The 26759-nt window shown below is 39.3% G+C and overlaps 1 protein-coding gene across 4 annotated transcripts in view; it reads left to right on the top strand.

The window, feature by feature from the left end:
* Positions 1-26759, top strand: part of RAPGEF4 (Rap guanine nucleotide exchange factor 4) — a 249417-nt gene that overhangs the window by 52722 nt on the left and 169936 nt on the right. For 3 of the 4 annotated variants that reach the window (XM_081143393.1, XM_081143392.1, XM_081143389.1), the window contains exon 4: positions 330-476. Coding sequence is in view for 2 of the 4 variants with exons in the window: in XM_081143389.1 (XP_080999515.1) it covers positions 330-476 (147 nt within the window). In the remaining 2 variants the exon portion in view is untranslated. Of the gene's footprint in view, positions 1-329; positions 477-7745; positions 8150-26759 lie in introns of those variants that run through there. The other variant, XM_081143390.1, reaches the window with a different exon arrangement.

The following is a 26759-nucleotide window of genomic DNA, read 5'->3' as shown; positions in this document are numbered from 1 at the left end:
TTATATCCATTATGTTGAGCAAAAGAGGCCAGGCATCAAAGAGGGTGTATTGTCTGATTCCTTTCACATGAAGTTCTAAAACCAGCAAAACACTCTTATGGCGATAAAAATAAATCCCCTCTGAAAGGAGGGTTTTGATGGAAAGAAACATGAGGGAACTTTTGGGGGTGGTAGAAATGTTCTGTCTTGTTTTGGGTCAAAACTTGTTGGACTGTGCAATTAAATCAAGTGTTTTATTGTGTACAGATTATACTGCAATTCAAATAAAAGACAACTCACCCATTCGTTAAATGTTTAATTTTCTAATGACAAGTTTTTGGGATTCTCAGGATGCGGTGACCATCTGTACTCTAGGAATTGGAACAGCCTTTGGAGAGTCCATTCTGGACAACACACCCCGACATGCGACCATCGTTACCAGGGAGAGCAGTGAACTGCTCCGCATCGAGCAGAAGGACTTCAAGGCTCTATGGGAGGTGAGCCCCAAGGCTTCTTTGTCAATTAATGTGGTTGTGGAAAAGAAAAGGAGCTGCCACATGGATAATGGCATTACAGCCAGGCCTTAATGTGTTCTGTTCTGAGCTGGTGGATGGAATTTAATTTCAAAACTTGCCTTTGAAATAAGTGAGTGAAAAAGCCATTTTGACACAAGACATCTCTTTTTTTTTAATTTAGTGCTTGCTCAATTTTCTGTAGTTTGACATACCTTATAATTATTTCTTGAATGACCATAGAGTGTTTTATGTATTTCCTCCCTCCTATTCCACAGATGTATTCTTAACCAGGGAACAAAATACTTTGACATTTTCTTTTGCATTTTAAAAATCATCATTGACATGTTCCCTGGTAAAGTGGAATGAATGGGGTTAATATCTGCTTCATTTAAATGCTTTTAAAAATGATGTGCCCCATAATAAGGAATGAGAAATGAGGGACATAAAGATGTCTGGTTACTTGCCAACTTCAAAATGCTTAGGTGGCACAGCAGTGGATGGATGCAACTGGTCCTGGTGGCTTTTGCATTTACTGCTGCTTACCAGCGCCCCTTAGGGTAGTGCACTCATTTATAAGAAGTACAGGGAATAAATCATCGTATATGCAGTAATGGCAAGTGGAGCACTTAGAAAGACCCAGCTAAGCCTTGCATCTTTCACGCTCATTCCTTTTCAGTTCTTCAAGCTTCTGATTTTAACCTGTGGTGGTTCCTTATCTTTGTCCTGGGCTCAGTATGTCCAAGTGTTAACCCATTGAGTTGGCAGGCTTCGCCACTTGTCCCAGGGTGGCTAAGATTTTAAACTTGATCTAAAAAGAATTTTGTGTAATCAAATAGTTTCCTCCAGAGCCAAACAAATGACAGATGCATTAAGGGAGCAAGCCTGCCGGTGAATGAGTGATGCTTTGCCTTAAAAGTCCTGCAAAGCCTTGGAGGGCCTTGGTGGTGAAACCTGTTACTTTTATTCTTGGCAGTAGTGAATAAATTGCGGGGTTACTTGTTTGAAATGTTTCCCTTAGAAAATATTAAAGAGCTCCAACTGCTCTGTAAAGTTCAGAGACAAAAGCTAGTTTTAGGAAAGCAAAGCTGAAGAAGGTTTGCATGAGGTGTGTGGAGAGGGTTTCTGTCAATTAAAATGGACCAAGCTTGAGGCAAATAAGCCATTTTTTTGGATCTTTCATTTTAAAAGGTAAACTAAAAAAGTCTGTTCCAAAAAGGAAATTCAGAAAACTGGTTAAGAACAAAAAAGATTCCTACCTGTGATGTGTGTCATTATAACTGCTTTTTGTCTGTGATGACTGATTCAAACTGCTGATAATGATTTGGAGAAATACTAAAAACTTATTTTAATTAGGAGCCCTCAGTGCTCCTAATTACCAATTAGGAAGTTTCTGAGAAGTTGCTGCATGCGAATATTAAAAACTTATTTAAATAATTTCCAAGCCTAACAGAAAATCAAAGAGAGTAACGCGACACACACCTGTGTACCTGCACTAGTGCAGCACTTGTTAAGGTACGGCCACATTTGCTTCATATCTGTTTTGTTTTTTTGGAACCACTTAATGTAAATGACAGACATGACATTTCATTTTAAATATTCAGCATGTATATCTGAGAAATTAGAATATTCTGCTACATACCTATAACACCATTATTTCACCTATAAAATGAACAATATCCTAATATCATCTAATATCCAGTCTAGAATTCAAATTTCCTCAGTTGTTCCATAAACGCCTTTTATAGCTGTATTTTCTCCCGAATCAGACTCACCTAAGGAGGCACATATTGCATTTGACTGTTATTTCTGTCAGCCTCTCTGTCTCCCTCCCTTTCTTCCTGCCCCTCCTTTCTTTCCTTTTCTTTTCACTCCTTGTTTTTTCTTTCTCTTTCTCTCTCCATGGCATTGGCTCATTTAAAAGGACAGGTCAGTTTCTCCAAAATTCAAGATTTGTCTGATTGTTTTCTCCTGGTATATTTTTCGTACCCCTCCACCAGGGTTTCCTGTAAATGGAAGTTAAGGCTAAAGACTTGATTAAGTTAAACCAAATGATTTTGGCAAGAAAATATCAAAGGCGATACCTAGTACATAGGGAGGTTCATGATGCCTGGTTCTCTTACTGTCAGTGATGCTAAACTTGATTCCTTGGTCAGATTGTACACTACAGGGCTGTTTTTCAAGGATATGTCCATTAGGAAAAAACTATGAAATTGGGGTATTGGTATTGAGGGTGGTCCTTGGTATCCCAAACCTTGCCACATGATTTTGTAGTTCGTGGGTCCAGCCCCTCATCTGAGACCTCAGAGCGTGATTTCTGATCTGCCCTGCCAGGAACTCTAGTGAACTGAAGGGATGGGTAGAGCTCTAGTGGGAGCTCTTCCTCCCATGGGGGACGGGAGTCTCAGAGGAGTAAGAGATTAGTCAGATACTTCATCTTATTTGCCTGTTTGTGCACATAAGTACAGAATTCAAATAAGATGGTCAGTCAATTTTTTAACTGGCTAAAATGAAAATGCAGGAAACTCCATTATCTAGCGATCTGTGTTAATCAGAACTTTATTAATGGGCGTGCTTGTACATATGCAGTCCGTGAGGATGCTAAGAGCGTGTAAAATTCTACGGTACCTTTTAAATGGAAGAGATTGAATTATGTTTATTCGACTGTTCGTTTATTCAATAAATACTTACTGAGTGTCTCCTATGTGTCAGGTAAAGATATAACAGTGAGAAAGATTGACAGGGCTCCTGCTCTCAGGGCGGACCTTTTGTTCTACTCGGAAGAGACAGAAAACAAACTAGCAAGTCAATATTATTTCAGAGTACAGTATATCATTAGCATTAAATAAATTTATTCTTTTCTTTGAATATGGGCCATCCATTGATGGCGTGTATAGCACTGATCTGCTAAGAAAATGTTTGATAATCAGAACACCTATTCCTTGATTATGTCAGGCGATAGAGTTTATAATTCAACTATTCACTACACTGGCAAAAATATGTGTTAGCAAGTCTGTCAGCCAAATACCAAAAGGGAAAGGTTATGAACGGAGGGATCATGTAGCTTCGGAATTCAGGTAGAAGTCCACCGAACCATGAGACGGCAGGAAGAAGCCAGCAGAAGGATGAGCTGCCCCCGCAGCAAGGGAAGGAGCTCAGTGTCAGGCTCCTTCCCGTAGGTTCCGAGCAGTAAGCGTGAGATAACCTGAATCGTGGGTCTAAATTTGCGTATTCACCTCATCTGATTATCTACTTTTGAGGAATGCCATGGTGGCTTCCTTGTATGGCAAGCAACCTGATATTTAGCTTTGCATCGTCTCTGTCCTTGATGTCACGTAAAGGGGCTTGAGGATAAAACACAAGGACCAGGATTCTGGGTTACTTCTTCTAACTCTGAAAATTATGGTCCCTAATACCAACAGGTCACACAGTCTAAGAATAGCTCTTTAATAGGCTGAGCCAAGGGTCTATTTTCAATCTTACACTTGGACTTGAGTGGCAACATAAAACTAGGGAATCCTGCTTATTTTCCTGACCAAAGGCTAATTTCCTCCATTCTGCCCAGGTAGATACACTCAGAGAACTCCACGCGAAAGTTTGAATACTACTCAGTTTCGTCCCAAATACCTCTTGCTTTATATTGTGTATTATGCTGTGAGTCAAATTGGTAGCACCCAGAGTATTAAAAAAATGTATCATTATAAATATGACTGGAAGGATTATTCAGTAGCCTCTACAAATGCATCAAGTAAAATAAATACTCCCCCAAATATAACTGAGGTAGCAGCTTAATGCTTTCCTTTGTACCCTATATCTCTTCTAATGAAAACTTCCTTCCTCCCTTCCTTCCTTCCTCCCTTCCTTCCTTCCTCCCTTCCTCCCTCCCTCCCTCCCTCCCTCCCTCCCTCCCTCCCTCCCTCCCTCCCTTCCTTCCTTCCTTCCTTCCTTCCTCTTTCTCTCTCTCTCTTTCTTTCTTTTTCTTTTTTTTCTCCTTCCTGCCTTCCTGCCTTCCTGCCTGCCTGCCTTCCTGCCTTCCTGCCTTCCTTTCTAATATATCTTTATTGATTTCAGAGAGAGGAGAGGGAGAGAGAGATAGAAACATCAATGATGAGAGAGTCATTGATCGAGCCCACAACCCGGGCATGTGCCCTGACCAGGAATCGAACCCCGATCACCTGTATCCTAGGTCAAGGCTCAACCGCTAAGCCACGCCCGGCCGGACAAAAACTACTTTCTTTTTTCCTACATGTTTCAGATTCCAGTTTGCAGTCAGATTTGAAGATGCTGGGTTGTTCCATCTTGAAGTTAGGTCATATTTTCTTGGCTTAAGTGGATTATGGGAAATTTATTGAGAGTTGGTCAATAAGGCTTCCATTTTTTCATACCTTTTTGATATTAGTACTTAATAAAATATATTAACTAGAGTATAAAACGTCATTTTTCAGTAGCATCAAGGGGGAGGGGGAGAAGGTGAAGGGAGGGAAGGAGGAAGGGAGAGAGGAGATGGGATGGGAGAAGATAGTTATGTTTTTGGATATCATTCAGGAGAAAATTAATTTTAATGTCTTGGAATATCATTTTTAATTCTTGAGACAATTATAACTTAAACTCTGACACTAGTGGCATTGTACACTCTCAGTAAGGAGGTGAAATGGCAAAATAGTTAAGTGTAGGCTTGGGAGCTTTAAGCCTGTTATTAATATTTGATCCAAGATTGTGGGTATTTATGATTGTTAGTGGCTCTTGGAATAAATAAAGGACTGATTTGTTGTCCACTTCCATGAATTTCTTATCAGCACCTGTAGTATAAGAAGGTTTCTAATGGTTAGAACAACAAACTAGGGATTTTTTAGTTTTCTTCCTGATTTTTGTCCAATGTTGTGTCTGTTAAGGATGCTTTCAGCTTTGCAGCATGCTTTGACATCTTTAAGTGGACTGTTCCAAATACAGGACATTCAGTGAGGAGATGAGTCCTGTGCATTCAGAGAAGTAGATTAGAGAGGCACTCTCGAACAGATCCATAAAATACACTACTAGAGGACCTTGAACTAGTGGTCTACCACCTGCTTACCTGTGTTTCAATTGCATGAACATCATTCTGGACAAAAGCTTTCCTTTATTATGAGCCTTTTTCAAAATATTTGAACATGTTCAAAGTAATTTATATATTATAAATTTGAGGATGTTCAAAATAATTATATATTACATATGTTCATGAATAAATTATTTGAAAATTTAAAGACAGCAATAAACCTACAGCCTTTAAAAATAAAAGCCATATTTTAAATTTGTAGTCTGACTCATGTCACAATAAAAGCTGTAATTGTTACCCAGAAACTTCTTGCACACTATTGTGATTTTATTTTAACCAGCGCAAACCACACCACAGAAAACCATTGCTCAGATGGAATGATTTTTAATTTTTTAAAATCTATAATTGACTATATCATTATGTTAGTTTCAGTTGTACAACATAATGATTTGATGCTTGTATATACTGAGACAAGGTGACCACAGTGAGTCTAGTTAATATCCATCACCACAAATAGTTACAATTTTTTCTTGTGAAGAGAACTTTTAAGATTTTCTCTCTTGCCCGGCCGGGCGTGGCTCAGCGGTTAAGCGTCGACCTAGGATTCAGGTGATCAGGGTTCGATTCCCGGTCAGGGCACATGCCTGGGTTGTGGGCTGCAGCCTATCAATGACTCTCTCATCACTGATGTTTCTATCCCTCTCTCTCCCTCTCCTTTCCTCTCTCTGAGATCAATAAAGATATATTTAAAAAAAAAAAAAAGATTTTCTCTCTTAGCAACTTTCAAATATACAGTGCAGTATTAACTATAGTCACTATGCTGTACATTATATGTCACGATTCATTTTATAACTGTAAGTTTATACCTTCTGACTCCCTTCACCCATTTGGTCCACCCTCCCACCCTCTGCCTCTGGCAGCCACCAATCTGCTCTCTATAACCGAGGTAATGCTTGATAAAGCAAGTTTCCCAAATGTGTCTGTGGCCTCAGTAAATATTGTTGACAGACCAAAAATCTGTTTCATGCTTTATGGGATATAAAGCTGAATGGGAAAAATAAGAAGTAAATTCATGTTTCTGTCTTAGGAAAATAAAGCAATTTGTAAGCAGGGATATTTCTAAGATTAATGCATATTCATATATATATACATATATATATATATATATATATACACACACACATATATATATATAATACTCACCTGAGGATATGTTTTTATTGATTTTTTTAGAGAGAGAGAAAGGGGGAGAGAGAGAGAGAGAGAGAGAGAGAGAGAGAGAAACATCGATGTGAGAAACATCAATCAGTTGCCTCCCATATGTGCCCTGACTGGGGATTGAACCCACAACCTTTTTGGTGCACGGGGCAACACTCCAACCAACAGAGCCACCCAGCTGGGGCAATAAATATTCTTGAAGAAATATTTTTACATCTATAGTCCCTAATTTTCAGAGTGCTTTTTGTCTCGATTCTACCAGATGTGTTGGCAGTGGTGGAACTGAAAAGCTTTTTAGTTATTTCTATGTACTGCCTCTTTTGGACTATATTGGGAGAAAAAGCCCTTTTCCATTAATAATCTTTCAAGCCACTATGAGAATAGGAATTATTGAAAAGACAGCAGCTTAGTCTTTGCCGATGTGTTTCAAAAACCATATTAGAATAATATATCTTTCAGAGGCATCTGCTCCTGCTTGAATAGGCTTGATGTTCCTATCTATCTTGGGCTGTCAGAAAAATTAAAGCCAAATATTTAAAACATAATATCACAGAATATAAAAATCTCAGAAGTCTTTTGGGCAGGTTTTATCGCTTTATTTGGCATGCAAGCAGTTTCAGGTTGTTGCACTTTTACATTGCTGGTAGGCTTCCCAGGTGGACTGGCATTTCAGGTGCATGTTGAGTGGTCCTGGGCACTGGGGTAGGACTGCAGGACCCATCCTCAGACAGGCAGTCTCTCGCCAGCCTGTGAATGCATAGGGACCCACCCCCTCCTGTGAGGATTCCTTGGAGCCTAAAAGCCAAGGGAACTCTCCCAAGTCAGAAGCCTGTGCTTACTTTCGGCAACGTTGGATCTTGTACTGTAGGGTTACTTCCCAGGCCAGAAATTTGCATCAAAAGGCTAAGAAAAATACATCCAAAAATAAACATGAAAGCCAAGACTTCATGCCAGGAACTCCAGCCACACACATCCTGTTGGCTGCTTCTCTTGCCTCTCTCCTCACAGTTCTGATTCTTTTAAACCAAGCGGAAGCCTGATTCCATGAGTTGGACCTTATGTCTGCGCCAGGGTCTCACTCCTCTGTCCTCAAGCTTTTCCGCGGAGTGACAAAGTGATTCAAATCCAGAAAGGAAGGGAGTGAAGTTATTAGGAGGGAACTAAAATTGAAAAGTATGTGTCTGTACATAGGAAGTCTCTTCCTATTGCCTTTGACTGCCTGAGCTTTCCTGGAGGACCAGCAGCGCCAGTTTCCTCTCCGTGGTCTGAGATCCTCTTAACAGGAATAGATACAGACAGGGAATTATCGGCGATGAAGACGCATTTTGCTGTCCAAATAAAGGTCAGATATTCACTGGATGTCTGAGAACTTTGAGAGGCAGCAAAAGAAGGACGTATGCCCTACAAGGTCAGAATGGATTTTTTTTTTTATTCTTTAGTGGGGAAACAGTACCTGTCACAGTTTGCATTTTGGTCTGAGGAGTTACACTCTAAAGCATCTCTGGCTTCTCTAATTATGTTCCACCAGATCTAAATATGTAGCACAGCACAGACATAATTTGATTTCCTTTTTATTTGTGGTGTGTGTGTAGGGGGGCAGAGTGGCAGCTCATCTTTTTCTGATTGTGAAGGATATGCTTGTTTAGCCTGATGAACTTAAATATGTTTCTAGAAGATAAACAAAGATAGTTGCTTGTAACTAGGCAGAGTTACATTTATTACATTAATATTAAATATATGTACTTATCTGGTGATATATTTGAATGGTGTATATTAAAAATGAATTTTGCGCAAGGAAACAGATTGAGAGTGATGGTATTTCACCCTCTGGGTGCCCAGTAGGTATCTTGCCTGCAGCTTTCAGACTATATGAGGTCCATAGAGTTTATGGGAATTCTGTTACATTATTGATGACTTGAAGTCCTACCGGCTCTGTAGCTATGATCTCACTATTTCTCAGAAGATGATCAGGGGGTCTGAACAGATCAAGGCTCGGCTGGCAGGTGCCAGGAATGCCCAGATGCTGCCGGGCAGGCCTGTTGGTGGGGTGCTGTAAGCAGTAGTCATTCCTTCTGGGCTGACTCTCCTTTGGGTGTTCACTTCAGGAATATGCAGTGGATACTCAGGTCTTTTAGGAGTTTCTGTTAACAGAGCTTCTGAAATTCCTCCCATGGCTGAGCATTTGCCAGCACGCTGCTGACCCCCCCCCCCGCTTTTATCTCACAGTGGCCCTCTCCACTCTCTCAGCTAATGCTCCGGGCTCTGCCTGCTAAAGAGCCGCTCGACTCGATGTTAATTGATGCCACTTTGAACATTTCATCTCTAAGAAGCTTCTGTCATACTCAACAAACGCACTTGGTCCCCACCATGCGGAGGTGCGAGAGGCACCATGTCTGTCTTTCTGGTTCACCATCTAATGAAGGCCGACAGACATCAACACAGATCCCCTGATCTGAGGGAACCGAAAAGCACTGTAAGAGTGATCAGTGCGCTGGACACATTGGGCGGGCAGGGAGAGATTCATTTTCATGGGGAGGGCATCATTTCATCCAGAGAGATCTGGTTCTGAATTCTTGTGTGGCTAACAAGGCTGTTTTTCAGCTTCCCTAAAGGACTGGGGTCAGTTAACCAAATTGCAGCGTTGGAAGCAGCCGCATCCCAAGGGACTGACCACACGGAGAGGCATGGCTTCTCTCCTGCACTCTGCCTTTGCCTCCTGGGGGGCCCCTGAGGGTTTTGGTTCAGAGTCCGTCCCCCTGCCCTCTGAGGGCATCATGTGTTGTATTTCCAAATGCCTGGCCTTGTGTTTTGTTTGTTGTTCATCCCTCATCTGGAGAAATCCGCTCTAAGGTTTAATGGGTCCCCCAGGCAAAGGCAGTTCTAGTTGGGAAAACTTTAAGAACTTGAGACTTTCAGAAGGAACTCGTGGTGTGGACTGGGGATATTGTTAAGCTCTTTATGCGTAGGAAGCTCTGTGGTCATGGGACTTTCCTGCTCTCATCAGGCCAAATTCCATTCCTGCGATGTCTCCAGGCCACCGAGGAGAGGTTAGGGCACAGTCACTGGGGCAGGGCATCTGATACCGAGGAAGGAGCAGCAGGAAATCCTGTCACAAAGGCTGCCGTTCTGAATTCCTGCAGTCTTGCTGTGATTGATCTCTCTGACCCCAACGTTTTGAGCTGTCTGGCCCAAGCCAGTAAATGCAAGACAGACCTTCTAAAGGTTACTGATGTGGTCAGTGGTCTGGCCTGAAATTCTGATCTATTCTTGGTTTAACCCAACTTTTCTGGATGACTGTTTGGAAAGCTCTCCAGCTTCCTGAGCCATCTATCGGTAAAATAAAGATAACTTTATTTAAATCCTGCTTTTCTGACAACAATGGTCCAAGCTAACATTGATCAATTACTTAGGAGCCTGATGAATTGAAAAATTTAGTTTCCCCCCCATTTGGTTTGCAAATTCAAGAAGGCAGAGCCACAGATTATGTGAATAGAAAGGAAATTTATAGGGCAACAAGTCCTACTGTATCAAAATATATTATTTGAAAGGCAAGAAGAAGAACTTTTTGGTTTCTTTCATCATTTATAGGTAGAGTTCTTAAAACTAGTTCCAAATTAGAATTACCTGGGAAGCTATTTAAAAATTCCCAGTGAAATCAGAATGGGGCTTGGGCATCAGTAGCTTCTTTATTTAAAAAATTATTTTTTCAATTACAGTTGACATACAATATTATATTAATTTCAATATTATATTAGACATCTATATATCTTGAAAGTGATAACCCTTAAATTTATATGGAACTACCAAAGATCCCAAATAGCCAAAGCAATATTGAGAAAGAAGAACAAAGTTGGAGGTATCATGCTCCCTGATATCAAACTGTACTACAAGGCCATAGTAATCAAAACAGCATGAAACTGGCATAAGAACTGACATGTAGATCAATGGAACAGAATAGAGAGCCCAGAAATAAACCCATGCCTTTATGGTCAAATAATATTCAACAGAGGAGGCAAGAATGTACAATGGGGTAAAGACAGTCTCTTCAATAAATGGTACTGGGAAAACTGGACAGATACATACAAAAAAATGCATAGACCACTTCCTTACACCATGAACAAGAATAAACTCAAAATGTAAGAACTAAAATCATAAAACTCTTAGAAGAAAACCTAGGCAGTAAACTCTTTGACATCACTCTTAGCAATATTCTTTTGGATATGCCTCAGTAGCTTCTTCAAGCTCCCCAAATGGTCTGCTGGGCAGCCGGGTCTGAGAACTCTTGTCTCCTGGCAGTGGGCCCTGGTAACCTTCTGTGCCCCTTTGCACTTGCTGCTTCTGCATATACCTGGTTGGCATCTTTGCCTTTGCTAAGGCTCTATGATTGAATCATATGTTTGTTCCTTACTCATCTGTATTACATTTCTTAGTGTAACTTTTCTTTTTCTCACATAGACATTCTACTTCTGAATTGGGGTTTCTGCCAGATTTCGGTGATAATGGCAATCGGTACTTTAGAGACAGAGTGAGTGGGGTTTATTTGGCTTTGTGATTACCGGTTGCCTATGTGGTCTGGTTATTGGAAGTGTGAGGATAAGGTGCATAGTCACCCCCAGATTCCACTATCCTGTAAGCACACATTCTCTTAGCTGTCAGAGCAAAGGTGCTGTTGCATATCATGCAGCTCCTGGAAAATTCCACTGTACCCTGTGAGAGAATAAGAGGGAGAATGGAGAGTAATAGCTTAGGATTCTAATGAAAAGAGTTCTGAACTCATGGGCCCTGTGGCTTGAGAGCCCCCAGCTGCCCCTATACTGTACTTTGAGAATCACTTCTGTAGGAGAAAGTCCCAGAAAAAGAATGGCTGATTTGAAGGGAACAAAAACTTTCATGACTCTTGATAAATATGATCACATTTATCTTCAATAGCTTTTATTGAGCTATCAAGAGTATTGGAGAATGTCTACTATATCCAGCATTGGCCAGCATAGTCATTACATAGGTTTTTCCATTGTAATTGGCACTGTTATTGTCATTGTGTTTCTCTGATTACTGCTGGGATGGTTGCGATTTTCTTGTATATTTCTTTACTGATTTTATTTCCTCTATTAAGATATGTTACTTATACATACATTGGCGTTTATGTATTAATCTGTTGGAATGTTTTATTTGATCAAGACATTAACCGCTTTTTTATAATTCCTGAAAATGTTTTATCTTGGTGTGTCTACTTTTCATTTTTTATAATACTTAATGTATATAAATTCTAAATGCATTAACTTGACCCTGCATCTGGCCATTTTGTGATTTAAAATTTTTTTTAAAGTTTGTTTTAGAAAGATATTATCTTACTTTTCTTTGTAGCTGATTTGAAAAATAACTTGATATAAGTGATAATGTGCCCTGTAGTAGTAGAATAACTTATTTAGTCCATTGGCAGGTAGGTTCTATGTGTGGAGTCAGAAAAGAGGATTGGTACATGACAGGTGCTTCTGATCTGGACCCGTGGGCCCTGGGGGGTTCATGGATCACAAACCTGTGATATTTTTTTTTATGTCTGTGCATTTTTCTGAAAAGAGGGCCCATTGCTTTCATCCTCAGCTGAAAGGGGTATGTTACCTCCCAAAAGATTGAGGACCATTTCTTTATAGAATAAAAAATACAGACCAGGTTCTATAGCCTGTTCCCCCTTTATATGGGAGACTACTGAACATTTTCTCTCAGTTTAATGCATCTCTGCAGAATTTATAATGGTGAGAATAGAGATAGAAAAATAGTTTTCATTATCATTTTAAGGCTTTGATATTGGTGTCCAGAAAATCTTTTCGTAGTGACAAAATCATTAGAAAAAAATGCTAAGTTCCGGGCTCAAAACAGAAATACTTTTCAGTAAGAGATTCTACCAAAACCTGATTTAAAATAAATATTTCTAATTTATGGACCTATTTCCCTTTTAAATAGAGCACATTTTAATATTCCGTACCCTGTTCTAAAATGATTGAAGTTTAGTAAGTTTTCATGGAAGCATGGTTTGTATTCTCAGTTCCAGACCTCCTCCCAAATGGTCCACATTTAATAATGCCCATAAAGCTAACTGGACAACTTCAGACAGAGGTACTTGTGAAAATTAGCTATAGAATGGGTCCTCATGCAGAGCAAGAATTGTCTTCATTTTTTATTTTAAAGAAATTTAACTTTTTGAGACTAGGTAATGTATGCATTCGGTAAAAAAAATTCAAAAAGTGACACAGGGTATGTGTTATGAAAAGCATGCTTTTCTCCCACCTCAGCCCCCAACCATCAGCTCCCCTCCATTCACTGGTATCACCTTCTTCTGTAGAATATTTTATGCACAATATTCTCTTTGGTGGTTAGGCAAGACTTCCAGAGCTTACACTGACTCTTCTCGCAACCTTTTGAGAAAGAAAAAAAAGTTAAAAAATTTATAAAAGAATCACAGTCTTCACACAAATTGGCTCCAGCAGACCTATCAGGGTTTAGTTTACTTTTTCCTTTTGCTTTACTATTTCATTAAATATCAGCAACTCGAATCTCCTATTTGAATTTTCTGATGTTTTAAATCTGAGAAATATTATTGCAAAATGTGACTATGGTTCAAATGAAAAATTTTAACTAAGCACGTAATACCTTTGTAATATAATTATTTTTAATTTTTAGTTATTAAGATCTGATAAGTTTGTTGAAAAGTCAAAATATTATACATGATTAGTAATATTAAAAATATAAGAGGTAAATATAAAAATAATACTTCCTTCTGCTTGAATAGAGATGTTAGTCATTGTAGCCATGGGATAGCATGTTGATACCATGCTAGTTAATAAAACATGGGGAGTTCTTTTGGCATTAATTTTCCAAGAAGTTATTCCTGCAAATAACTTTAAGATACCTTCCACATTCCCTGAGTTGATTTATATATGTACTAGCCAAGGCAAGCATCCCTTGTGGTTTAGATGACCTTGTATCCATGGCCCTTGAGAATATAAATATTTATGTTGACAGTGCAGCTGTCAGGAATTGAGTTCATAAAATTGAGTTTGGGTTTTTTAATCTGACATATTATTCTTGTTTAATTTCATTGTGCTGACTAGGGTCTAATGCTATAAATCAGAGAGAATGTTTGCCCACAGAAGAAAAAGAGCTGGAATAATAATATGAACTATTGCTTTTGTTTATTAAAAGTGTTTCTTCATTTGGGTACCTGTCTTCTTTCAGCTGTTAGTTCCCTGGATCTTATCATCCTTTTTATGTGATGCTATTTTTAAAAACAGATCTTTGATGATTTAAGGTAAGAGTTAGCATAAAACTCATAAACTTGAAATAAGAGTGAAAGGGGTATGATAAAAAGAAACTCATTTTTCTAATATACAAAAGTAGAACATACATATTCAAATTCAAACAATACAGACAAGGCCGACTACATAATTTGTGGGGCCCGGTGACAAATAGAAATGTAAGGTCCCTTGTTCCCCCCGAGAGAAAAAGCGTTGTTAACGGTACTAAAATATAAAGCTCTTTCCTTTCTTCTGCATTTTCTATCTCAATTCTTGTTTCTTATTTGCTATTTAATGCCATTCTAAAAAGAAAAATAAAAAAATTAAATTATTAGCATAAATTCGCTGTTTATCTTTCTACGGTGCAATGTCGATTTTAAATGCAAATAAAAGAACATGTATGTGGAATCACCAAAATGACATAATTTGTGTTTTCTAGCTCCATACATGCTTATGCATCTCGTTCTCACAGAACAGTGGAAACTGGGCACAGAACTAATAGAACTGTACATTTCAGTTCTTGGTGCACACACCTTCTGCCTACACTTTCTACCATCTTCAGCTTACGGCCGAGTAAGGAGGGACTGAAAGGAAAAGGACTTTGGGTTGCCCTAGCTTTCCTTTTCTTTATGTTATGCTTTTCAGTGGAAGTGGTTGGCTAATCCAGGGAAGTAACATGAATAAAAAAGGATATGATGGAATTCCTTTGTCAGTACCATGGCTTTCTTTGTGTGTTCCGAGCAAGTTCTGATTAGAACAGAATATGGGGCCTCCGGGGCTGCCAGCACCTGGATTTACTCATTGGAAACTGTAACGTGCTTTCCCTGTGCTTGCTTCGAGGCATGCTGGGCTCTCATGCACCATGCATCCACCAGACTTCTGTCTTCACAAAGCAATATGAATGCCATGTGTAAATGGGGCATCGAGGAACAGTGGGCGTGCCTGTTGCCCTGTCTCCTCTGCTCACACATCCTTGATGTCCATATGGACTCTACTTAAAAAACACAAGTTCAGATAAAATTATTAAGAATTTCAAGATAGTGACAGCAGAGCATGGAACTGAGTGCACAGGGCACAAGTCTCACGCTCATGAAGCCAGCCCTGAGTATAGAAATGCGTGTGGTCCATTCCAGTCATTGTAACCATATCAGCTAAATCCCCAGAGAAGTCATTCCATCTCACCCCAACCAACCTCCCAGCTGATAGCAGCCACCTGAGTAAGCCCAGGTGCTAACAGAAGAACTCACAAAGAGGCCCACAGAATTGTGAGAAATAATACGTAGTCATTGTTTTAAGCCACTAAATTTTGGGTGGTTTGTAATGAGCAATAACTATATAACTGTGTATATTAAAATATTTAATTTAAATACCCTTACAAATGGAATTACGTTATTCATATGGTAAGTATCTTGCTTTTTTTCATTTAGTGTGTCTTAGAGATCTCCCCTCTCAGTCCATTCAGATTAATTGCATTATGCTACAGTGTTTTCCATTGGTCAGATTACTATAATTTATTTAACCTATTCCCCTACTGACAAACAAGTGTTGATATTTGTTTTTATCAACAATGCTGCAATGGGCATTCTTGTACATACACATGGGTGTACTCTTATGGCACAAGTTCTTACCTATGGAAGTATATGGACATTATGTGAAATTTAAACTTTGATGAATATTTTCTAATTACACTCCAGAAAGTCTGCACCAATTTATACTCCCCCAGCAGTGTATGAGTTAAGTTGTTCTGACATGTCTTTAACAGTGGGCAATTTCAAATTTTGAAAATTTTGCCAGGAAGAAAAGCCATCTTGTTGTTATGATGTTTCTCCAATCATGAGTGAGGTTAAGAGTCTTTTAAAATATTTCTTGGCAGTTTTATTTTTTTTTGTCTGTGAATGGCTGGTTCATATCCTTTGTCGAGTAGTTCTTTTAGGTTGTGTCTACAATTTATAAGTTATAGGAGCACTTTATAAATTAAACATGTTTTGCCATATGTTTTAAAATATCTTTCCAAGTTTACTTTTTGAGATATATTTTGTGATCAGACACTTAGAACTGGAGAAACATCTCCTGTTTTGCCTTATGGTTTTCTTTCTCAAGACTTTTGTTCACTAACTTTTTCCCCTCTAATCTCTTTTCCTTGAACTATGACCCAGTGACAAATCCCTAAGGACATATTACTCTAAAGTAAAACTTTTTAAAAGGAGTTTTGTCGACTACCACTTCTCCTAGAAATTTCTTTGCTACTGGGGAGAGGCTACTTCAGGAGGCTAGTTCCAAATTAGTTCATTTCTAGATCTGTTTGCTGTAAAATATAGCTTCCAGCAATAATTCATCATAATCTATTTGGGGGAAACTAAAAGGGAGAGTGCATTTTAAAATTATTTCACGTGCTGTTTTTCTTGGCCAGATCGATGGTTCGCCATTCAATACTTGGCCCGTCATTCTCTTTACAGATCAGATCCTTTTAGTGAGACTGCCTTGCAGGGTTGAAGCTAAGAAACCCTGGATGCAGAGATGAAGTAATTCTACTTTTGTGCCTGGATCTGATCATTCCCAGGTGCTCCAAGCATTACCCATCAGTGGTTCTAGAAAAACAGGATATAACCATGTGTGAAAAATAGCAGAGGCAGCTTTAAAAGCCTCAGGGGAAGGAGACTGAGAGGAGTGTCTAAGACTGGGTGTATATCTGGAAGAGGAGGAGGGGACGACTCTTAATTAAACATTTGATTTGGAAACTTCTGCTAAAGTGGTGGTGAAAGGTGCTGGTGAGTAGCAAAACAGTCAGTGAGATCCTCTTCTAGTAAAGCTCAGAAACCTCTTTAAATACACAACATTCCCCTTGCAAATTGATGTTTATTTGTAAAACAAAACAAAACAAAACAAACAGCTTTTAACCTCTATGAGAAATGACAAGCTCTTTAAAAAGATTGGTTTTTAATAAAGGGAACTACCCTTCCTTAAAAAGTCAACAATTTCCTTTGGAAGAAATGTTTAAAATTGCTATCCCTTTTTTTTTTCTTAGGTAGAATATTGATTTTGTTTTCCTCTAACTAAGGACTATGTCATCCTTACGGGTTTTCTGAATTTATTCTGGGCTTAGTTGGCTGGTGTCCTCAGAGGCTTCTGGGCTGTGTGGAAATTTTTGCCCCCACACTAAATAGCACCAATATGTCACACAATCTATAGTTTTTCTGTTTTCCCCTTGCTCCAGACTGCCAGCTCTGACTTTTCATTGAAGTCAATATTCTTATCTCTACAAACCCTTCCTTTTCGCCTTCCCCTGGTGCTTTTTCTCTGTCAAAGGCTGGGAAACAATGTAGCCACCCTTTTCAGCACAGCATCTGAAGTAAGAGTCCCGAAGAAGTGAGTATGCACACTTGTAGCCTTGTCATCCACCAGCTGTGATGTGTGAGAGAAATGTCGCATTTGTTTTGGGGGCTTAGGTGACCTATTTGCAGCTCTTAATTGTGTTCAGATTGATTAGGAGATTTTCAGGAGAGAACTCTGGATTAGGGGTACATTGCTGCAGTGATTTCAATCTTCTTAAAACATTACTTCTAAATTGTTTGTCAAGCTGCAAACATATTCCATGATTTGCAAGTTCATTAATAAATAGAGGGAGCAGTTTCTAGGGTGGAAAAGCATTTGGCCTGATTGTCAGACAGGCTTGAGATTAAATGAGATTTTACTGCTTCCCGGCTGTGTGGTATTGGGCCAAAGGTTTGTACCCCAGTTTTCTCACCTATAAAATGAGATAAAATATAGCTTGTATGGTAGTAGAGTGTCTGAGTGTCTGGCACATAGGTAAACACCGAGGAATGGAAGTTCATTAAATGATAATTATATTTATGTAACTTGACATTACTTTAAACGTGTTTTATAAATGTAAATCATTAGAATACATTATCAATATTCATGGTAAATTAATCTCTTACCCATACTGATATATAAATAAATATATAGTTATAAATTGCTAAGAAAACCCCCATGCAATTATATAATAAAATCTCTTCATTATCCATTTCCAATTCAGAAGACTAACTCCCATTGGCACTGGTCATTAAAGAGCCAGTTTTCATTCCTCTAAAGTTTTCATTTTCAGATTAGAATGTGGGTTTAAGGCTGGAGAGGATGAGATTGAGCATCACTTTGCTAAACTCTCCCTGGCCTTGAGTTAGGGTGATGTTTCTGGCCACTCCAGACTTTCTGAATAGAAGTGGGAGGTGAGGTAACTCCTGATCCATTGTAATGGATACTCTCCATGGGATAAAAGATGCCACATCTAGGTTTAGATTCAGGCGTATTTTGAAAAAATGCAGATTGATAAAGAGTAGACAATCCTGGCAACAAAGATTTTTCACACTAGTATCCTTTGGGTGCCAAAAACTTCTCATGTATGGACATGCATGCCTGCATTCATAGGTGCAAAACACACCTACTTCTGCCTACCTACATTTAGTTCTGTGTCAGGGAATATCACTTCCAAGAGATATACCAGAGTAAACTGGAGGGGACTTAGGTCTCTGTGCTTTGAGGTGAGAGATTTGGTCAGCTGGGTGTGGGGTGGGTGTAACAGCTCTTGGTTGTAGCTCTTTTTCCTATGATGTCTGATGTGAAACGCAGTGTAAACTCAGCCCCAATCTTCCTTTCTGATGGTGTGATTAAACATGCTGTGTTTGGGTGTTGCCAGGTAGATGAGAATAATAACACTGCTTGAGTAAGAAGGGCATTGTCCTGAGGTGTGGCGTCCTTTTGACTTCCTCCCCCAGATGGAGCCCTTCCTGCTTTCCAGCTGAGTGGTGAGTCATGTGAATAGATGTGAGGATGTGACACAGGACATGTCAGGCCATAATTATTTGAATGGCCTGGATGACAAATCTGCATTCTGCACATATCCCGTCCAGGTAAAGCCAGGAAAAGCAAGAAGGACTAGAAATAGCTCATGGCTATGTGGCAGCATCTTTGGTGCAGCCACTTAGTGCTTTCAGCATCCAGAACTGTCACGTCAAAGTAGCAATGTTTACAAGCATTGTCACTGCAAACCGAATGTTGTAGTGCTTATTTCTATTTCTTGTGATTTCTGGCAACTGGGAAGCATTTTTAGAGTTAATTCTCAGTGAGAGCTTCATGATATATGCCTGAGATAGACCTATGTATGGCACTTAGAAACATGTGGTGGGGAAACCATTGTGTGGGAAACCTTCCTGGCGAGGAAGGGAAGGTGGCTCACATTGTGTATTAAACTGTGTTCTTATGGAACATGAGTGTTAGCATTCATTATATGTCAAGAACCATACTAAGTACTTATGTGTATTATTTTGTGTAATCTTAACCATTACCTCTATGAGGTAATAGTAAACATAACATTAGCTATATGCTTACTGTAGACTTGTTTTTGTGTCAAGTAAGCCCTGTATATATATTGTCTCATTTAATCTGCCTAACAACCCTGGCCAGTAAGGATTATTATTTTATCAGTAAAAAGTGAGGACTTGGAGAGATTAAGGAACTTGCCCACGGGTGGATGGGTAGTAAAGTAAAGCAGTTAGGATAGAAACTAGTCTTGCCTGACTTGAAACCTCATGATTTGTACCATCCTGCTCCTCTCTCTTACTGTCCTATGATGAAGCACTATCAGCATAAATCAGCCAACCAACCAAATCACCAAACCAACAGGCAAATAAACCAATACCAACAATAACAACAAACCCAGTTTCAGCCTCCTTTAATGGAGTGTATGTGAGTATGGGAGTAAAGTTTTATATTCACTTGGAGAACGATAGCCTAAATATGGATTAGAGCTCCATTCTCAGCAACACTTATGAAGAAATTGGAATCTGTAATGTTGAGTTAAATTCAACAAACATGAAGTGCTCACTGTATGACACCCTGAGGAGAAAATCGAGAGATACTTAAGAATATCCTCTTACACAAGAAAGCTACTGTTCTAATTTTAGCCCCTCATGCTATTACATATATCATTTCTTATAAGAAGTGGCCTGTTGCAGGGTCTTTCCTCTGTTTTTCTGAGAGATGTATTTTTTTCTCTGTATGAATCATGATATGAAAGAACATCCTCCTAAAAAATGTCTTTCTTCCCATTTCGACCTCAGCACACCTCATAGGGAGATCAAAGCCATGGTAATGCCCTTCATATCAAGATGACCAAATAATCCAACCTCTAAATGCACTGGGAAATCAGGATGAAAGTTAATCTACCATTTCCCACCTCTGTTTTCCCTGCAATTTGTTTTCATTCTAAAGTGATTGACTTAGAGAAAATGAAGTAAGATAATATTATATGACTCAGCTCTTGGGTATTTGATTTATGACCAAAAGGAAAAAAGAATCCAGAGGCAGCTTTGTCTAAGGATATCTCATGTGTGGTATAAAGTGAATATCTTAAACTTAAGATCTTTCCAAGCATGCTGGTGATGAGCTTATGTTTAGCTCTTTTTATCACGTAGATGAGTTTTTTATTGTAAGATCTCTCTTGGTCTGGAGGTGATTCCAGAAACTTTGTATATACATTTTTAATTCAATTTGAAGATATTGTGCACCCCAGCACTTTTGCTGCTCCAGGCATTTTGTTCACACATGTGCAAACTTCTAAAGTCCAGAATGATATGGCACATACACAATATACCGAACACACGGTCATGGGGAGGTCAGGGAGGAGAACTGCATGAAACACACATATTGGAGAAAACTGAACCCCATTTGCTTATAGCATATGTTGTTCTTTAGTGCACTCATTTTTTCTTAAAAAGCACAAATTAATTTAGCCACAATTTCCAAAGGCAGGTATGAAATAAGGTTGTCTCCTAACCCTTCCCTTGGTCTCCATATACCAAGCAGAGAACAGCCCTTGTATAGATCTCCATGTCCCCACCCCCAGACTATCAGCAACAAATGGAGGCTCTCCATTTATACCATTTATACTTTTACTCTTAATGAAAGAAATGGAATTATGGATATTAATTATGGTAAATTGGAAGAAATTATTCAGCTTTCTTATAAAGCCAGGTCGTTGGTTTTACCACCATTTTAGGCTTTATTCATTCACAGAATATTTATTGAATATTTAGTTGGGGCACATTATCATTCAAATGACATCCAAAAATATAACATATGGGTTTGGGCCCAAGTAGACGACTTTCTAATTCAAGAGGTAAGTCATATACATAGGAAAGATTGAGTATTCATATATGTTAAAAATACTAACATTATGGGATAAATTAATAGGCCAAAGAATGATGAAATGACCAGTGTCATTTTTCCTCCCCTAAAGTGCTGAAAACTTGTTTTCGCTTTAGTACTTTGTCTTGTGTTTCCTCTCTATTGCAAAACTTTCATAAAATCTTACTTCCATCATTGAAACCTTTGAGCATGAGGAGAATTATGGTCAGACTAACTTGGGTTCAAATGATTTATTTTATGTCTTATTTTCTGTTAAGTACCTGTGTTTGTTTGCTTTCGTTTGTTTATGACTCTGTTCCTGTGAGAGCTGGTTCAGAGGTTCTGAGCCAGAGTGTAGCTACTCACATGTCTTTAAGGAAACATTTCCTCCAGAGAGGGGAGCTGTTCTAACTGAGCATGCAGTTCTGGAAGGCGAAGGAGCAGTGGACAGCCTAAAGGACAGGCAGCCAGTTCAACCTGGTTAGCAGTCAGGTGCTGTTTCCATTCGATCGCCTGCACCCCCCTGTTCCACTCACTTCATGATAAATCACTTATTCGTTGGGTCTCTGTGCCATTCTCTTTGTTTTTAATATTCTTACTGTGTCCTTTACCTCCTAAAAATATGTGCAGTTTTGGGGTGGACTACTCTACAGTGGCGGAGTCCTAAAGGACTGAGTGGAAAGTCCATTGTCGCACTATGGGCCCTCAATATCTATTATATAAACAATCGTAAACACTTATAGATTTTAACCAAAATTAATATTATAGTTCTTTTATAGGAAAGAAAATCCAATTGAAAAACCAATTGAAAATCCAATTGAAGGTAGCCTTCTCCTTCCTCTTCAGGGTGCTTTTCAGGAAAACTGTCTTGAGATGTCTTGGTAGCTCTAGCACATCCTCTGGTTTTACAGTTGAGAGGGCCAGAAACAGATCCAGAGAGCTTATAAGGATTTCCCCAAGGCCACCATGCACGACAGTGGCAGAGCCAGACCAGCCTCCGTATTTCCTCATTGCTGGCCCTGGGCTGCCCCTTCAGCAGAGTCTCTGACCGGGAGTTAAAAGCAAATGTGATAAGGTAAAACCCTTGATTAACTGTGTTTCCAAAACTGTTTTGAGAATCTCATAAAAGTCATAGATCCTCTCCTTAGAAAAATTCACAAATACACAAAATTTTGTTTGGAATTTTGGCCATGAACTTCATGAAGCTCACACAATGCCAACCATGTAGAGTTCATGGTCCCCATTTTAGGAAGTCCTGATAGAGATGGTATTTGGCAGGAAACAATCTGCCTATTTCTAAACCCTTCCATATTCTAATTATACTTGAGTAATTACAAGACCATAGAATGTGAATGGTTACTGCCACTTCTCTAAATGCCCACTTAGAATTCAATTATTAACGAGAGAACAATTCCCAAAGCAGACATCCAAATCCACATGTTGGCTCAACACACACACACACACACACACACACACACACACACTCCTGAACATAAACTGTTAATTTAAAAGGCATCTACTTTATTCAATCTAAAGGCAGTTTAAAGACTTGAAAATTTTTAATTTCCTACAAGTACCTAAATTTCTGTTAAAAAAACATTTTTATTGTCCCTCTCTTTCTATCATATATTCTTTTATATTAAACCCCTGTCATAGTGTGTGTCATTTATTCAGTACCTATTGTGTGCACTTTACTCTGGAGGCTAGAAAATTAGTCTAGCAAGTATTTATAGACTTTCTGTTATATGTAAGATATTCTGAAAGATGATGGAAAAGGGTTCCCAAGAAGATATAAGCATGGTTTTATCTCCTGAGTGCTAGTCAAGTTTCAAACAAGAGAGAGAAACAGAAATCACTTTTAGGTAAGTTAACATCATGAAGGAGGTGAGGTCTATACTGGGCCTCTAAAGGCAGGTAGAATTTGAGAAAGGCCTCCGACAAGTGGGGGGTATTTTAGTCTATTCTATCTATTACTACATAACAAACTACACTAAAATTAGTCACATGAAACAACCAACTCTTTTTTTGTTTACAAATCAGCAATTTGGATAGAGCATGACAGGAGATGGGGCTGGGGGGAGAGAATGGCATGTCTTTGCTCCACTTGGGATCATTTGGGGGCAGCTCAGAAGGTAGCTAGGGACTGGATCAACTGAAGACTTACTACTAGCATGTCTGGCAGTTCATGCTGGCTGTTAAGTTGAGACCAGCTAGAATTAGTGACCAGAACACCTTCATGTGGCCTTGCCATGTAGCTGCTTGGTTTCCTCCCAGAACAGAGGTTGGGTAATAAGAGCTAGTGTCCCAAGAGACCAGACAGAAACTCCTTCAATTGTATGACCTACCTTGTAAATCACCCATTGCTATTTTGGTCGTAGTCACACATGCACCCAGATCTAAGAGGAGGGAACATAGGCTCAAACTTTAAAACATTAAAATCACATTGTAGGAAGAACATGTGGGATGGGAGATATTGCTGTGGCCAGTTTGGAAAACAGTCTGCCACACAGGCCATGGAATTATAGGAGAGAGGTTGCAGAAGTGGTAGAGTTAAAAGGGGGTAAAGGTTGTGTGGAGCAGAGAATTTGGAGTGTGGGAAAATGAGTAGGAATCTAAGTCAGGAATCTGGACTTGATCCTGCTGACACTGGCGAGTCTTTGGAGTTTTTGTTAATAAGCACAGTGATTTTTAATGAGAATGATTTGGCTGTAGAGTGAAGGATAGTTTGAGGGAGAGGTTGGAGGTGGTACATTACCTGGGAAGTTATTACAGGAGTCTAGACATGTCATGATGTGGGTAACTATAGACTGGAAAAAGGTGACAGGTATGAGAGACATTAACAGGAAGTATAGGATGTTAAAAATAATTAGATAAGAGGAATAAAGAAAGGAACGAGAGGGATGATGTCACTGTTGAGCTAAGTAAAAATGTAGAGTCTGTTCTTAAGGACATGAGGCTATTTATAGTCTCTGTTTATCCCACTTCATGTGAATATTCATGTAATTCATTGCAGGAATTTTACGTGTTTGACCAAGATTGTGGACCTGAATCCCCATTTTATAAATGAGAACACTGATGCTCAGAAAATTACTTTACCCAAGGCTCCTACACTAGCACCTCTTATCTGTAAAGGTCAAATCTATGAAGGCCACCTCTGTGACACCAGCTCAATCTCAAAAGCTATACACATGAAGTGTTTGCAGAAGTAGGTCTTGCTCTGACAAAAGGTGGTTGGTCAGCTTATCTCTGACAGGTGCTGGTAGTTTTGCCATTAAATTGTAAATCCCTTTAAGGCAGGGTTCGTGTAGCATTTGTGTTATTTGCTTTACATGTAGAAGCTTAATCTTTGAGGTTGAATGCAATTGATATACATATATATAATATTGTAAGGCAAAAACTCTTTCTTGCACATACCCTAAGTCAGGCTGTATTTTATGGTTGGTCAGTATGCCCCATTGGGTAATTCTATGCTCTGAGCCCAGCACCCTGGGAAACTCAAGTGAGCTCCATCTCCCAAGGGCAGAATGGCTGTGGCCTTACTCTGTCCTCTCTCAGAAACCTCACCTAAACCTCCTACCCCAGGCCTGTGAGACCTCAAGCAGAGGCTGGGGTTAGACCATTACTGCCCATTCATGGTTTCAGATGCTACACAGGAGGATGGGCCCTGGAGAGGGAGGCACTCAGGAACTAAGGACACACTTCCACCCTGGGCTTTTTTACTGTGAAGGCAAGCTCTGCTTTTCATGGAGAGACGACGACTCTGGACTTCTCGCCTCCTCTCATTTGCCTCCTTTCTCACCTCCACCCCATGTGAATCAGCTGTGTGCTCCCAAGCATGAGATTCAATTACTTTTATTGTTAGGCTTGGCTATGATTGTCTTTAATGGTAAGAAAATTATTCAGCATCTAAAACATACAATTAAAAAATTCAGCCACAGTGTGTCCCTGGGATTTGGGGCTGACAGTAAAGAAATATTTCTTCTGAGGACTTCTTTTTAAACATTTGCCATTTGGCACTTGCTCTCCAAGTTTTATTTCACAAATGGAAACCTGAGTTGTTGTTGTTTTTTCGTCTATCCAATATCAAGCATATTTTAAGCCGTCTCAAAAGGAAAGTATCAGTTTAATGTCATCTTTGAAGCAGAAAATATTTTATAGCTGATAATACTCACTTTCTGTGTACAACATCCATCAAATATATGAACACTAAACATGTTCAAATGCTGGTTCTAGCCCCAAATGAATTGATATCCTTGGGCAACTTACTGAATTCTTTAGCAACTTGTCTTCTAATTGGGAAGAAGGAAAGAATATTTTAACCGAACCTTGCAGGTTGTCTGATAGGAATACAGATGCAGATAACTTTGGCAAAAAGAAGTGCTCCAGGGATTATCACTGATCATAGCAACCTGGGGCATTTGTAGTGGGGATCGTGTGGAAGTGATTACAGGCCAGGCTGGAGCTGCTTTGGATTCTATGAAAACAGGGAGTCCCTGAGCTATCAGCCTATAGTATTTCTGACCGAGCAGCAAGTGTTTCATAATATGCCATGGCTAAATACATGACAGGAGAAGTCATTGCCTCCTACACCGTCAGAGCCAGGAAACTACGGTAGCAACACTTAATGAGATGCCTTGACAGTTCAGGGAACATCCCTGTGTGTGTTGTTTTGAATGATGCCAGCCAGCTTCAAGTGGGCAGAATTAAAATGCAAACCAAGCCCCAATTTTTTAAAATTAATGTCTGATGTTTGCCAACTAGGGAGATGGTGATAAAGTGCAGCAAACAAATTGCTTAGAGCTATGTTGTCACTTCGACTGAGATGTCCTGACATGAGACAGCTGGGGACAGCAGCCAGTCCCTCTGTGACTACCAGGGAATGGATTTGGCAGATGAAAGGGAAATATGAAAAGATTCCTCAAACATGGGCTTTTAAAAAAAGTAGACTTAAAGCTTGTTGTAAAATACATATAACATGAAATTTACCATTTAACCATTTTAAGTGTATAATTCAGTGGCATTAAGTACAGTCATAATATTTGCAACCATTACCACAATCTAGTTCTAGAACTTTTTCGTCACTCTGTAAGGAAACCACATACCATTCAGTAGTCACTCCCCATCTCGCCCCCTCCAGCCCTGGCAACCACTCATCTGCTTTCTGTCTACAAGCAGACTTTTTAGGAAGAAGAACAGAAAGCCCTGTGGTTGGGAATCAGGAGATGATGGGGCTTTTCACATCTGGGCTCCTGTCTTTGTTTCACATCTGGGCTCCTTTGTGTTTTTTTCCTAACAACATAGCAGCCCGCTTTATAGCAGCATGAAAGTAGACCTATAACTTATGACTCCCATTGCAAAACTTTTAAAACACCTTTATTGAGGTATATTTTATATATTATAAAATTTACCCATTTCAAGTATACAATTCAATGAGTATCTTTGTAAGGTGGTGCAACTATTACCATCTTCCAGTTTGAGAGCAGTTTGGTCCTCCCAGTAAGATACCTCGGGCCTGGGCACATTGGTCCCATTCCACCCCCAGCC

This window comes from Miniopterus schreibersii (assembly GCF_964146895.1).
Source record: "Miniopterus schreibersii genome assembly, chromosome: 7".
In the NCBI taxonomy this organism is placed as follows: domain Eukaryota; kingdom Metazoa; phylum Chordata; class Mammalia; order Chiroptera; family Miniopteridae; genus Miniopterus; species Miniopterus schreibersii.
This window is presented reverse-complemented; position numbering and strand designations above follow the sequence as displayed.